The following is a 15,736-nucleotide window of genomic DNA, read 5'->3' on the forward strand; positions in this document are numbered from 1 at the left end:
ACACAAGTTGCAAGAATAAAATACGGAAATGTAAAAGAGGGATGAGAGGAAGCAAACTCTCGACACGAAGATTTATCCCGTGGTATCGGTAGGCACTAAACCACCCCTAGTTCACGTTGTTGAAGCACTATATCGAGAGTATTGCTTCTCGGCCACCAATTCTCTTCCGGGGCTCTTCTTGACTCGCCACCAAGGCTTGCCAAGTCACCACGTTACCTTTGTCCCACTTTCCACTAAGAAGCTTCTCCATGAAGGATGGAGTCTCCACGTCCTCCGCACAAAGACGTCCACGCCGCTCCACACCAAGCCAGAGGGTCGTAGACTTGCCGGCAAGCCACCAAGACTCCAAAGGGCCGGCACTCCGAGGTACGCCAAGACTCGAATTTCTTTTCCGGACTTCTGTATTATTACGGAATCCAGCTGCATCATCTCACCCCCAATTCTTTTGTTCATCTTTCTATCTTCGTGCATTTGTGCGAAGCTTTTCTGGGCATCGAGGTCCTTTGAACTTTTCTGCCATCTCTTCCACCTCAAACCCCAACCCAACTCTCAAAAGCTGGATGTAATCGGGGGTGCGGGTATTCAGCTTAAGCAGGGAATGGACAAGGTGTATATCCCCTATAAGCTATCAAGCAAAGTAATCGAATGGAAGCAAAAATGGTTTTATATCGGAAACCACGAAAACACTCTTCCAGTGATTGCCCCGGGCCCCCAGTTATTAGGCCTGGGTGGAAGAAGAAATTGATAGATGGTAGCCAGATCCTAGATCTACTCGGGTGGATTGCCGATCTGAAGCATGACCGGATAACTGGAGAGGCAGTAGTTTTTGATTGGATGAAGCGCAGGATCCAGCCTCTCCACGCCCAGGAAACCTTTGGTTTCGAGTATCGAGGAACAAGCGACCCATCGTTGTAGTCTACCAAAGAGATCTCAAACAGGGAAGCTCTGCGTCGGGTATAGCGTCTGTTTGAGAAGGTGGAGCATGTGCCCCATATACCCGATACCTTTTCGGTGTCGAATCCTCCAAGACAGGTATGTATAAAGTAGTCGACTTGTATTTCGAGTACTTTGATTTTGTAGATAGTAAAATCTGACATCTCTTCTGGTCAGGAGGACGTGGATGTATATAGAAGCAGCCCTCCTTTGCCAGGCATTTTTCGCCCTTTCCATCTTCTTCCAAGCGCTCATGCACCCCCAAAACTAGATCATGAAGAATCTCTATCTATGGAAAGTTATATAGATAGTTCTGATAGTGAGTTTGGTCGTGCAAAAGCTGGGGGGTCAGCTGGAAAGGAGGAGAGCAGGGAACGGAGCCCCAGTCTGAGCGAAGGTGCTAGGGCTGATCATCCCAAGGGGCTTCGCTCCGCTGCGCGGAAGCGCCGAGCTTCGTCTCAGCCTGGCGAGACCAGGTGAGTCAAGTTATTTTGTACTCGACTACTTTCTGAGTTTCATCGAGTTGCTTTTTCTCAAGCTGTTTTGCTTTTCCAGTCCGACAGACAAGGTGTCGCGAACTACAACATCTGGGGATGATGCTAGGGTGGGAACAAAAGACCCTTCCATCCCGGTGGACCCATCAAAGGGGACCCAGACTACTTCGCAGAAGACAACTGCGTCGGCGGGTAGTTCTAAGGGTGGTGGTGCCACCCAGGGGGAGAAGGGCGCTGGAGCAAGCAAGGCGCTGATCGTTGAGCCCTTGCCAAAGCTGACGGCACCAAAGAAGCTACCATTAAAGAAGGCACCCATGTAAGTATTTTCATACTTGTTTTCGTACTTAATGTTTTTGGCTTCATGTCGAGTACTTAATCTTCGACATCTTCTTGTAGTAAGGCGAGCCTGGGGCCTGGGGGTTCTCGCAGCGACACGTCCGCAGCCCCCAAGCCCACCAATAATGTTCCCGAGGGTGTCCCTGATGTGGACACTCGATCTGCGGAGGAAGTGGCGGATTCCATGCTACTGGGTTCGTCGTTACCCGGTGCGGAGGAGGAGCGGAGGCAGCAGGAGGAGATCCATGCAAGTGAGCCCATTGTGCCTTCTCCTCCGAATTTGGATTTTCTTCCATTCGCTCGGCCTTTTTACTCGAAAGATTTTCCCCTAGGTCCTCATCATCAAGAGGATCATGTGAGGGAAGTTGCGGCTACGCCGCATGTTGAGGCGTCGCTGGTGGTGGGGGCGAGTACCTCCGCCGTCCCTTCGGCGAGTGCCCCGCCACCAGTGGACAGGATTAAACTTGCACAGGAAAACATGGATCTTGTGCAAGTTCGTGTGACTGAGTGTCAGAAGCTTCTGGCGGTAAGTAATCGTATAATCGAGTACTTAATTTTAGTAGATCGAGTAGTTAAATACTGATCTTTGTTTTTTGTATATCCAGGAGCTGGCAGAGCAAGGGAGCAGTAAGCCCCAGGACAACACGGAGCTACTCGCTCTGAAAGATCACGTGTCCAAGCTCACAGCCGAGAAGGTTGCTCTGGTGGAGAAGCACAAGAAGAGCCCCAAGGAGAAAAGAGGTTAGTGTCTGCCTTTGTGAAACAGTCGACTATTTTTATGCACTTTGGTATTTATAATAATTTGTTAACCAAATACACAGTGCTCCAGAAATCATTAAAGATTCAGGAGAGTATGGTACTCGATTTAAAGATTTTTATATACCGTAACGCAGATGAGATTAAAAAGTTACAGAAGATCAAGGCGGATTCTGACAAGGAAATGCTTCAGATGCTACAACAAGTGAAGAACTTGTCAGACTCCAACACAGCGCTGCAACAATAACTCGACGAGTTGAAGGTTACAGCCCAAACTGTTGTGGACATGGTGGATATAGCCGAAGATGATGCAGAAGCGCCACTCTCTCTGGTGGGAGGGTTCCCCAGGGCATTATGAGGTATATCTGGCGACCACCCGTCAGTACGTGTCGCATGTACTCGGGTTGGTTAAATCCTACTCGCCACAATCGATCCTGGATCCGCTTGGCGAGGGCATGAACCCTGACTGCGAGGAGAGGCAGTTCGAGGAGTACCTTTTAGAGGTCTCGCCAATAGCTGATAGGATTGTTAGCGGTTTGGAGTAGTGTGCCTTTATTCTGAGCTTTAATCATATTTTGTTGTAAGATGATGTATACGTAATAGGCTTTTGGAGCCCGAAATACTCTTGTGTTTGTACAAATTTAATTTGTTTTTGTACTGAGTATTTGTTTGATATTGTAAGGAATGAATTTCCTTCAGTGATCGAGTAGTACTTGTATGTCTCTGGCGAGTATTTTAAGTTTGGGAGCAACGTGCCTACTCGATTTAGTAATAGAAGTAAGATATCTGTTTCTTGTAATGCAGTTTCGCTCATCTTTTAAGCAAGAATAGAGCAGGAGTTTGTAGTTTTACTCGAGAATTCCGTCCAGTGAGTTGTTCTATATAAAAACTGACTTCTAATTGCGGCTCATACGAAGCTCCGAACGCTTGATCTTCGATCAAATGGACCAAAACTATGTGTTTAGAACATTTTGTATTTTGTATTTTTGTGTTTTTAGAATGAAATCTTCAATATTTTAAGTATTAAATGTAGACTAATCACAAAACTAATTACAGATCTCGCCTGTAAACTGCGAGACGAATCTAATGAGCCTAATTAATCAATCAGTAGAGCATGTTTACTGTAGTATTATTGTAGTAATTTAGTATATAATCACGTCCTAATTAGGCTCATTAGATTCGTCTCGTGATTTACAGTCCATTTATATAATGCGATTTATTTTTTGATTATATTTAGTATATCATATAAGTGATTTATAAAAATTTATATTTTGCGTTTTGAGATCTAAACAAAAGAGGAGACAAACCTGTGCAGTCTCTGAACTCCACTCCTGTTTGCCACTCGCGGACTCGCCAGACAGTCAACGCAATTTCCCTTCCCTCGGCGGCTCCTGCCCATGCGCGAATCTGAAGATGGAACGGAGCGAAATGCCCAGGGTGAAGCTCGGCTCGCAGGGCCTCGAGGTAACCGATTGCAAACCCTATCGTTCTTGAGATTCTTGATTTGGTCTCCAATCTTTCGACAGTGGAAGAAGAAACCTGCAGTTCCGTTTTCATATGAAGATTCTGGTTTGACCCCCGCACTTAATCACAAATCTTGAAAAAGGCAACGAAGAAAGATGCGATCTTGCAAGAGAAACAGAGACAAAAGATGCGATTTCCTAGTTAGGAATTGTGGTTTTCTTGCAATGGTCAGGTCTTTGCTAGTGGGTTCGAACAATTGAAGATGCGCAATGTGAATGCAGGTGTCCAAAGCTTGGGTTCGGGTGCATGGGCCTCACTGGAGTCTACAACGCCCCAGTCCCTGAGGAAACCGGAATCGCTATCATCAGGCACGCTTTTGAGGCCGGTATCACCTTCTTCGACACTGCAGATGCCTACGGGCCACACACCAACGAGGTCCTGCTTGGAAAGGTAAAATCTTTCTGAATCAGCCCATCGATTTGTGTATGTCCAATTTGGCTGAAGGATGATGGAATTTGAGAAGGATGTCGAATTTGGGCATGTCCTGTCGGCTAAGAAATTTGGGAATTTTTAAGATCTTTATTGTTTCAAGGATATTATGTTTAGGACGTGAATTGGTGCATTGTAAACAAAAGATGTTGGTGAATTCTAAAATTGGACATTCAGGTGAAAACTGAAAATATATGGAAATATGAAACATCTTATATTATCACCTTTCTCAACTCAAAACTACTCAAAACTACACTATACTTTCTCCATTGACCTAGTTCAGAGCGATATGAACTCGAGAGATGATCGCAAACTTTATATAACTGGTGAACATTTTTATATAAAAAACTTCAAATGACATACCATCCTGCCTGACATTTCTGTGGATTATGATGACCACAAGTTGCAGAGTGTGCAAAATGCACCATGCTTTCTTTTGTCACTGCTCACTCCCGATGTCAGTCCTCCAACACTAGAACTGCCATTATCACCATTCTCAAATTGTATCAGATCACAGGGAAATACTTGTTTTTGTTTTTGCAGGGGCGCAGAGAATCCCCCCACCCTCCCCTGCCTTAGTAAAAATTCATAGATGATGCTAAACAGCTGAAGTGAAGTCCCAGGCCGTACTTAAATTACAACCTTTGTTTGCATGTCATTTCATATGATAAATTACTGTGGCTTGATATGCAGCCCCTTTGAATACATTTAGCTTAGATGAGTCAAATCAGAAGGTAAGGTCTATATTATTCTCTCTGAAAGTAATTATTTAACAAAACCATCAGTGCTCTTCAGAAACCAAATCTGCCTGCCCTTAGCAGACACATACTTGCCCTTCTTCTACTGAAATTTGAATCTCCTTTATATATTCTTTTGAATCAGAAGAGCACATTTGTTTAAGGCTAAAAAATCCTTTTCTCCAACATAATGGGCGCTTAAAAATCCTTACCTTCCGCTCATATTGTCTTCTAAAAATATCTTCATTTGAGACCCTACTTCTTGTATGAGAGATTCCTCAGCAGCTGTTTGGTTTATATGATGACCCTTTCTAATGCCAATGAGCTAGTATTCCAATGTTGTAACTTGCAACCCTGGGCTTCTCTGACTCTTGGGTCACTTATGTCCCTATTCCATATGGCATGGAGCACGCTGGCCCATATATCGGTGGTCATGTTTCTCTGTATATACTTAAAACACATTTTGGTACACAAATTATATAATTTCATCAGTTTCATATGAAGGTATTTTTTTAAGCAGGCACTTAAGCATTTTCCCCGTGAGAAGGTACAAGTTGCCACTAAATTTGTCATTGCTGGATTCGATGTCAGTGGCATGCGTGTGAAGGGCACTCCAGATTATGTTCGAGCATGTTGTGAAGCAAGTCTTCAGCGCCTTGCTGTTGATTACATCGATCTCTACTACCAGCATCGCATTGATCAGTCAGTGCCTATAGAGGAAACTGTGTGTATCTGTTGATTGTGAACCATGTTTTGTAGTTTACCAGTTTGCCTTTCATCTGTTCTTCCTGACATCATCAATGGGTGTAGATGGGGGAACTCAAAAAGTTGGTCGAAGAAGGGAAAGTGAAATATGTTGGGTTGTCAGAGGCTAGTGCTGATACCATTCGTCGCGCACATGCGGTTCATCCAATTAGTGCAGTGCAGTTGGAGTGGTCGCTATAGACCAGAGATATAGAGGAAGATATAATACCAGTCTGCAGGTTCATCCACTTCTTATCAAATCTAAATCTAACAATGCTATCTATTTCACTTCCAAAACCTTTTAGCATTTGATTTGTCATGAAAGTTTTATGTTTTAGCCTTTGATACAATCTTTTTTCCCGTTCAACTCTGCTTGGAGCCTTGATTAGGATGATTGGTTCTTATGGAATGTCTGTGTATCATGTATGATGCATGTGACAGTGATGAAGTTCTATTACTCACAGCATGTTTTGTTGGAAAATTGCTTCTATTGATTAAAAAAGGAATCTTTAAAATGTGAGGAGCAATAAAAAACTTTTCTTGCTTTGGTCAGGTTAAGAATCCACACTAATACTGTGCCTATCAGATTTATGTTCACTAATACGAGTTTCATGGTTAGATGAAACATAAATGATTTTTTATGCATTTAATACTTATATGTCAAAAGTATATAGATCTGATGACATTATATACATGACTTGAACAAAAGCTTATTATTATCTCTCATCAATTTCACAATCATCTCACCCCAGTTTACATATTACTTAATGTTGCCTCTTGATTTAACAGTGATGAAAACTCTGTATTGAACCCATCAGTCTGGAACAATATTGACTATTTCAATTTATGCATTTTAAGGATTTACTATTTTTCAGTGTGGACACTATTGTAGTGTTTAAAGGGTGTTCAATTTCTCTCTTTATTATATACTGCACTTCCTATTTAATTTATGCTTCATCTTTCTTACTGTTGGTTCGTTGAGCCTCTATATCATGCCTTTGTATTTGTCATAAAATGTTTTATTTGTATTCAGGGAGCTTGGTATCAGAATAGTTCCATACAGCCCACTTGCCCGTGGTTTCTTTGCTGGCAGGGCAGCTGTAGAGAGTGTACCGTCAGAAAGTTTATTGGTAAAATGAGATTTACTCTAGCATAATCATTTTTCACGCACAAAGTTATTGGTGTTGTTTTATGTGACTTAATGTCTCTGCCTTTTTTTCAGGCTAAACATCCTAGGTATACTGGGGAGAACTTGGAGAAGAATAAAGTTTTGTATACACGAATTGAAATGTTGTCCAAGAAGTATGGGTGCACCCCTGCTCAACTTGCTCTCTCCTGGGTTCTTCATCAAGGAGAAGATGTGGTCGCAATCCCTGGTAATATATCTTGATATCTCTACGAGCAGGATTCATCAAACCTTTCACATCACAGGAAAAAGAAATACTCTGCCTGCATATATGATTCTTGGATCAGCTATGTGATGTAAAACATTTCCCCCTTTCTGTAAATGATTTTTTAAAACATATGATGCTTGGATCAGCTACAAGATGTAAAAGTACATCGAAGTGGAAATAAATAACCATCATATGGCGTTGTTTGAGCTAAGCAGACCAAGTTTTGGGGGCAAATGATCAGGACCTATTTATAAAAAGCTGAAATCATTTATTTTAGATGAATATGAAGTTTTTTTCTACTCTGTGGGAAGTAGATGAATTTATGGTGCACATAAAAATTTAAAAATAAATGTTCATATGTTCCCTGAACAGACCAATATATAGCAGTGCTGAATAGTTAGTGGTGCGCAATATTCATTTCTACCTCAGAAAGGTTGATTGAACTACTTCCTCAAAGAAAAAAAAAAGGCTGATTGAACTGAACAACAATCTGCGAACCTTTGTTCTTCTTTTCTTAATTTTTTTAGACAATGCATATATTTAGCAGAATCATGTAAATCTAGCAAAGATCTGCCATCAGACACTGGAAGGAGGGAGCCAACTTGAGCAATGTCTTGACAGTTAGGCCTGCCTGTTTTCTTCTAAATTACACAGTTGCCTTGCATTTTTCTTTAGATGCATGAAGTGAAGAATAATTTGAACAATATTTTCTTCATTTTGTCATGCTTTACATGGACCTGCAAAGCAACAGTAATGCCTAATTCTGCATTATTTGACTAACATGAATTTCTGAAGAATAATTTGAACGATCTTTTCTTCATTTTGTCATGCTTTACCATCGTCCTCCAAAACAACAGTAATGCCTAACTCTGCATTATTTGACTAACATGAATTTCTTTTTGTATTATTGTGTTCTTTTGTACATGCCACAATGTGTCATCTATCTTTATGTCAGCCCTGTCATTTCACTGGAAAAGCGATTTCCTCAATGACATTGAGACTCTGAAAGTTGCATCACCTTGGCTGTTGCAAACTTACTGATGTTCTCCACTTCAATAAGTGTCATGACTCCAGGATCAAATTCTGTGGAGCATTCTTTTCTTTTAAGAATATGTTCTTCTCATCCACCTTGTTCCCTTACGGAACTATGTTTATGCCACTAAATGACTAAAATAACATGAAAAGTTAACTTCTTTAGTATAGTTCCGAGATAGCTTGCACATATAGCTGTTATAGCATTTAGTCTAGTTCATTTGATGTTTAGTTAGTTTAAATGCCCCTATGCTTCATATAGGGAAAAAATATTACTGTTGTTCATGGAATAGCCTGATGAGCTATATTTTTTTCTAAATACCATCAAAGTTATATCTGATTATGCACCCAAGTTATATTATATAACTGATTTTTGAATCTAGGAACAATAAAAGTGAAGAACCTTGATGACATTGGTGCTGTAAAGGTAAAGCTAAGCAAAGAAAACCTCGAAGAAATCTCAGCTGCTGTCCCTGCTGGTGAGGTGGCAGGGTCCCGACTTCTGGGAGTCCTGGAGCCTTATTCTTGGAGGCTTGCAAATACCCCACTTCCAAAGTAGCCACTTCATATCTTCAATTCAAGTACAAATTCTTGGTCGTCCGATCATTTACACTGTGTTGTATTTATTCATATCTACATGAAAGAAACAGCATTATTCATTTGCTTGTGAAATGAGTGTACCTGTCTTGCTTGCAAAAAAATGATTGTACATGAAGGAAGAGATATCACTGGCATTCTTACCATATTGCTATATTAGATCAATGAAATAAGTTGGATATAAGTTGAAGTCTTTCATGGTGCTCAGTTTCTGAATGACAATGCTTTTTATGACATTCTTTAAGTAAAATTGTATCTAATTTCTACGGGAGTGACTATAAGTTCATTAGCCATCATATGTTTTTAAGTGAAAAATAACTACTTTTATATACTTCATTTTCCTATATGATTGATTGATACTACAACATATCTAAATGCTACTTCCTGTACAGAGCTAAGGGCCTGCTTAGAATAATGCAGCAGTTCAACTGCTTCTGCTTGACTAGATCAATGGTGCCTTAATGGTTTTGTGGCAGCTATTTGGAAGTTTGAAATCAGAACATGCTACTTTGTCTTCATTTCAATTTAGTTGCAGTTGGTCTAAGCTTTTTACAAGGTGAGATGAGGTGATGGATGAGGTCACAAGGGATATACAAGGTGAGATACCTTGGTGTATGCTCTTTGCTGATGATGTGGTGCTAGTTGATGAGAGTATGACAGGAGTTAATAGGAAGTTAGAGCTGTGGAGGCGCACGTTAGAGTCGAAAGAGTTCAGACTTAGTAGGACCAAGACCGAGTACATGATGTGCGATTTCAACGCGACTAGGCATGAGGGGGGAGACATTAGTCTAGATGGGCAAGTGGTGGTCCAGAAGGATACTTTTCGGTATTTAGGATCGGTGCTACAAAAGGATGACGACATTGATGAAGATGTTAGGCATAGAATTTTAGCTGACTGGTTGAAATGACGGCAAGCTTGTGGCATCCTTTGTGACAAGAGGGTGTCACAAAAGCTAAAAAGGCAAATTCTATAGGACAGCAATTTGTCCGGCGATGTTATACGGTGCTGAATGTTGGCCTACAAAAAGGCGACATGTTCAGCAACTGAGTGTAGCAGAGATGCGGATGTTGCGGTGGTTTTGCGGGCACACAAGGAGGGATAGAGTCCGGAACGAAGTTTTTCGGGATAGGGTCGGGGTGGCACCAATTGAGGAGAAACTTACCCAGTATCGGCTGAGATGGTTTGGATATGTCCAACGAAAGCCTCATGAGGCACCGGTGCGTAATGGGGTTCTTGAGCGGGTCGATAATGTAAAGAGGAGTAGAGGTAGACCTAAACTGACGTGGGATGAGTCGGTTAAGAGAGACCTTAAGGATTGGAATATCTCTAAAGAGATAGCTTTGGATAGGAGCGTTTGGAGACTAGCTATCAATGTGCTTGAACCTTGAATTTATTTCTTTCGGGTTTCATCTCTAGCCTACCCCAACTTTCTTGTGAAAAAAACGCTATGTTATTGTTGTTGTTGTTGGTCTAAGCTTTTCGCTGACTGAAAATAGCATACAAGCATGTGAAGGTAAAGATGCTCCACCCAACTAGCGCTACATCAACAAAATTTTAGAGCCATTTTCTACCTCTGGTACTTCTCCCTCAGTCCTGCACTGCTACTTCCCTTGAACTCCTGTTGCTGAGAAACTTTTACTATTTCAGCAATGTTACTACATTGATGTCTATATTATTTTTTACCTCTTTCTATTTCATCAAAACATGTTGTGCAGGCTTTGCATTATTTTTTTTTGAACTTAAAGGCTTTGCATTATTCGACGCGACAGGAGGAGACAATCTGCAATGGCCAAGTAGGGCTGGCTGGCTACTGCTGCACTGGTGTCGCCCGTGGCCATGGGTGTCCCTTTCAGGGGAAACCTTGGGAGGAGCTGAGCAGATTTCGGATGGATGGATCTCGAGGCACAGCGACGCCCATCACACGCTTTGAGCATCCATCCATCAACCCATCGGGGATCGCGCGGCGGCCGCCGGTGATGATGCAAGAACATGTGTGGAGCTGGTGGCCGGTCATTGGCCTCTTGGTGGACCACCTCCCCAAATTCTGGTGCCGGGATCTTTGCGTGCCTCGACTGGTTGCCAGGCCACAACACAACACCTTGATGCCGTTGATGAGGCTGCAGCTAGCTAGCAGCGTCAGTGACGAGTGGCCGGTCTATGATTGTTGGATGATTGATGGCTGGTAGATGGTCTCATGTCCTATCTGACCCATCATCCATCTGAAAACCTGGAGTGGTGGATCTGCAACAAGGTACAGTAGTGTACCACCACCACCCCTGAAGACTGAACTTGGTGCATCTCTCTGCTTAACTGCCAGGAACTCTGCATCTATCTATCTTTTTTTTTTGCCTTTGCAGCCCAACTATTTTTTGAACTCTAGTGATGCTGCTGCACTTAATAAACAATCAAGTTCTGCTGACATTACATATACAATCTGTCAATGGAAGACTGGAAATGTAGCATCTAGCAGAATAGATAATTGTTTCCATCTATCTGCATCTAGCTGAGGGCAGTCCAAAAGAAGGGATTGCTAGCTTTTTGTTAATGCCTGGAGCTAGTTTGATTGCAAAGGGCAAAGAGGCCGGCCGGGAATAAAGAAGGCAAACAAAGCGGAGGAGAGGAGATAAAGCAGATAAAGGAGGGGGGCAATTGGGATATTGGGCGTACTAAGTCATTCCCTGCTCTGCATCTCACATGCAAAACCCCCATGGCTTTTCCTCAAAAGCCTGCGGGTTCAGCATGCCTGCTCTTGGGATGGATATAAACCCAATCCCTAGGTTTATTCCGTGCTGACTTTATACCCTTTGTCCACATCAGTCCTCGAGAATATTCTGGCGTATTAGGCTTTCCATCCTTTTGCGTGCCTATCTTTCGCAAAGCCAGTTAGGTCCATACATGCAAAATGCATGCTGGCAGTAGTAGTAAGCAGCATCAAGTACATTCATCAGACATTGGTCAAATGGTCAAATACGCAACAAAGTGAGTTTGTACACTTGCCATTCCTCTTGTTTCCTTTGAAAAAAGATCATTTCTTTTGAAATTTTTAGCAATTAATTGAGCAAGTTCCACCTGTCCGTGGATAAATTTATACCATAATTACCAAGTGATGTAACCACTTGGTATTTATTATAGGAGCGAGATTGTGGAGATTTGACAGTATATATTCAGTATAGTAATGCATGCTTTGGAGGAACGAAGTAACTGAGGATCGGAGAAGGGTGGTGGCAGTGAAAGGCTCTTGTTTGGTTTCGGTAATTGAGTGACAACTTAGGTGGATTAATAAGTATTTATGTTGAGATACACAGGTGATTAGTCCACACAAAGACACTAGTATGAGCAACATGTGCCATGGAGAAGAAATTGTTAAGGGTTGATGCTATGCTCATATAGTGTGATGGAGGAACTCATTGCATATGAGACATGACATGGAGTCATGTGACTAAATTGGAGAAGATCAAGACAAGGCATGGCTTGATGGATCGGTTGCAATAGTGAAGGGCAAGTCAAGGCTTTGAAGCGAGGGACCGCGTGGCGGTAAAGCTTGAGCAAGACTTGGCACCGATGGACCGAGGTAACGGTGAAGAGAGAGCAAGGTCAAGATCGATGGACCAAAGAGGTCATGTGATGATATGGAGTAGATCATATCATTTAAGGAAGATCAAGCCAAGTGTTGACTCATGATGATGATCAAAAGGCTTGATGGAGTTTGGTGCTTGTGTGGCATCAATATTTGGGAAGATGAAATGGAATGCGCAAGGCAAAGTTATGACTTGTAGGGCATTTCATTTCACCGGTCAAAGGCTGTGTAGAGAAGTGCATGACCGGATTTAGGATAGATGGCCGTACTATCAAGAGGGGCAAACTTGTTTGCATATCGGCCATCTAGTGCCACTTGAGCTATCTAACATTGCGATGTTGCTAGGATCGAGTGGCGTGGTGAGATCAAGTAAAAATCCTTTGAAAATGATTGTGAAAATTCTAACACACATGCACATGGTGTTGTTCACTTGGTATTGTTGGCATATTTGCAAAAGGAGAATGTTTGAGTTGATGTTGATCAACTTTGGGAAGCAAGAAAGGTTTTTCGGTGTTCTCCGGAAACTAGGTTGTCTCTTGGAGTGGAATACTGCTGTGATCCATTGTGTTTTGGATCAAATATTCAGTTGGGTTGTGTAGCCTTCTGAATTAACTTTCCATATAGTCCAAGATCACCTAATTTGGACATCGGAGCTAAAAGTTATGGCTGTTTCACCGAGATACATTTCTGCTGGAAATATACCTGCGGACGGTTCGCTCCAGGGGGGACGGACGGTCCGCCATTGTCTCGTTTGAGCTCGAACAGAACTGTTTTTGGCTCTGTTGGTGGTCCAAAATGAACTGCGGACCGTCCGGTCCATGGGGGCGGACGGTCCGCCTTTAAAAGCTGAAACGGGCGCAGAAACTTGGTAGTTCTGTCTTGGGTGTCCAAATTGTACTGCGGACGGTCTGGCCCTTGGGAGCGGACAGTCCGCCTCCTACTGAAATTTCTGCAACAGAAATCTTGTAGGTTCTGGTGGTTTGCACGAAGTGAAGGGCGGACGGTCCGCCCCTCAACTTTCAGTTTGCCTAGAGACGCTGTCTCTCTGAGTGTTCGGAGTGTTTGAACGGCAGACGGTCCGCCCCTAGGGCGCGGACAGTCTGCCAAGGGCTCTAACGGTCGACTCTGACACATGTGTGAGAGTGTGGCCGGCCATTTGAGGCTGCTGAGCACCTTGGGGACTTGGTGTCCTTGTGTGAGAGTGCTTGAGAGCCCTCTACTCACTCTAACTTGATAGTAATCATCCGATCAAGTGAGAGAGCGATTCTAGTGCGATTGATTTGAGAGATTGCATTGAGTGGCACTAGGTGATCGTGTTGCAAGCCAGTGTGCTTGTAACTCTTGGAGGTTGCCACCTCCTAGACGGCTTGGTAGCAAGAGGCTCCGTTGAAGCCCACAAGAAGATTGTGTGGTGCTCCGGAAAAGAAATTATGAGGGGTATTGTGCTCACCCCGCTGGAGCTGCGAAGAGCAACTCTAGTTGAGCGAGACGTGAAGAGCAACAAGTGGTCCGGGTGTATCATGTGCTAGAGCTTGGTGTGAGCACTCCACATGGGAGAGTGTGACCTGAGAGTCACCACTAGCAAGAGGATCGGCGGCAACCTTGGAGCTTGTCTCAACGGGGATTAGCTTGGTAGCGACCAAGTGAACCTCGGGATAAAAATCACCGTGTCAATTTTGTCTACTTTTCTTGGTGGTTTGCATTCTTCAAGTCACAAGCCTTGTATTTACATTCACACACACACACACACACACACACATATATATATATATATATATATATAGTGCTTGTGTAGTTGCTCTCTAGTGATTAGTTAGCTTGTGTAGCTTGCTAATCATCTTCTTGCTTGTGTAGCTAGAAGTAGAGATCCTAGTGTAACTAGTTAGCTTGTGTAGCTTAATTAGTTTCTCTTGCTTAGATTGTGTAGCTAAGCAAGTTAAGCTCTTGGGTTTGGATTGTGTATCCTTGTCCTTGAGCATCTAGTGAGCTTAGGTTTGGCTTTGTGCTTTTGCTCATTAGAATTGTGTAGGAGCTCCCCCGGTTTGTGAAGTACTAGTGCTTAAACTTGTGTGGCTTGGCATTAGAATTGTTATGAGAGCTCTTGCTAGCTTGGCACTCTATTTGCTTTGTGTAGGATTTTTTTGGAGGTGCCTTAGATTCATAGTTAGAGGGGTGAAGTATTGACTAAGCGAATAGTTTTAATTCCGCATAAGTTTCGGTTAGCCGGCGCAATTAGTTTTAGAAAGGACTATTCACCCCCCTCTAGTCTGCCATCTCGACCCTACAAGTGGTATCAGAGCCGAGGTCTCTCATTTGTGATCCTTACCGACCCGAGAGGATGACGACTTATGGGCTAGATGTTGAGTGTCCACACATTTTTGATGGCACACACTTTGCACGGTGGAAAAATTGGATGATATACAGTTTTAAGTTTATTTGCCCTCAAATGTGGTGGATGGTAGATGTATATTTTTCTCATGTATTGGATGAAGGAAATCTAACTCAAACACAAGAGAAATGCCTAGATCTAGACATCTAAGCTGCTAATATATTATTTAGATCTTTTCATGATTGCATACTTGGTGAGATCATGGATATGAAAACCGCCCACGAGATTTGGAGTTATCTCAATGAGAAATATGGGGCGGCCTCCTCCTCCGATGATGATGATAAGCCCAAGGAGGGAGTGCATGAGGATGATGAGCATATCCACGACATTGTGGTTGTGGAAGATTGCTCCACCTCATGGTCAAGTGATGATGATGATGATGATCAGTCTATAACAAGTTCACTTGACAAAGTTGATAATGACAATTCAAGTGTTGCAAATAATGATTCTACTCCAAGCACACTTGATGGTCAAGTTGATTCATTTACGGATGATATTGCTACGTCAAGCTCATCTCCATCGTCACATTGCTTCATGTCACAAGGTGACACAAATGTATCAAATTGCAATGTGATTGATCTTAATTCATCATATGATGAGCTCTTGAGTAGATATGCTAGCATGACCAAATTATTTGAGAAAGTGTTAGCCAAAACAATCAAATTGGAAAAAGAAAACTCTTTTCTCAAAGACACATGTGAACAACAAAAACATCTACTTTATGTCATGAGTTGTTCACATGAGGAGTTAAAATTGACTCATGAGGAGTTTAGTGTTGCTCATGAGAACTTGA

At 42.5% G+C, this 15,736-nt stretch overlaps 1 protein-coding gene, 1 long non-coding RNA gene and 1 pseudogene across 2 annotated transcripts; all 3 read left to right on the forward strand.

Moving 5' to 3' along the window:
• Window positions 1-1,224: 1,224 nt before the first annotated feature.
• On the forward strand, window positions 1,225-2,766 carry LOC120688934. Its single transcript, XM_039971279.1, has 6 exons — window positions 1,225-1,409; window positions 1,489-1,743; window positions 1,824-2,014; window positions 2,096-2,289; window positions 2,369-2,504; window positions 2,657-2,766. The coding sequence occupies exons 1-6, from the start codon at window positions 1,225-1,227 to the stop codon at window positions 2,764-2,766; spliced, it is 1,071 nt and encodes a 356-aa protein (XP_039827213.1).
• Window positions 2,767-3,839: 1,073 nt separating this feature from the next.
• Window positions 3,840-9,169, forward strand: LOC120690525 (annotated as a pseudogene).
• Window positions 9,170-10,415: 1,246 nt separating this feature from the next.
• On the forward strand, window positions 10,416-11,497 carry LOC120690527. Its single transcript, XR_005681796.1, has 2 exons — window positions 10,416-10,553; window positions 10,723-11,497. It is a non-coding gene; the product is annotated as an uncharacterized LOC120690527 (long non-coding RNA).
• Window positions 11,498-15,736: the final 4,239 nt, after the last annotated feature.

Source organism: Panicum virgatum, chromosome 9N (genome assembly GCF_016808335.1).
Source record: "Panicum virgatum strain AP13 chromosome 9N, P.virgatum_v5, whole genome shotgun sequence".
In the NCBI taxonomy this organism is placed as follows: domain Eukaryota; kingdom Viridiplantae; phylum Streptophyta; class Magnoliopsida; order Poales; family Poaceae; genus Panicum; species Panicum virgatum.

Excerpts from the sequence above, each read along its gene's own strand:
- LOC120688934 (XM_039971279.1), top strand. The coding sequence starts at position 1,225 with ATGGAAAGTTATATAGATAGTTCTGATAGTGAGTTTGGTCGTGCAAAA. Across the intron at positions 2,290-2,368 it reads AGTGTCAGAAGCTTCTGGCG|GAGCTGGCAGAGCAAGGGAG; the intron begins GTAAGTAATCGT and ends TTGTATATCCAG. Across the intron at positions 2,505-2,656 it reads GAGCCCCAAGGAGAAAAGAG|ATGAGATTAAAAAGTTACAG; the intron begins GTTAGTGTCTGC and ends ACCGTAACGCAG.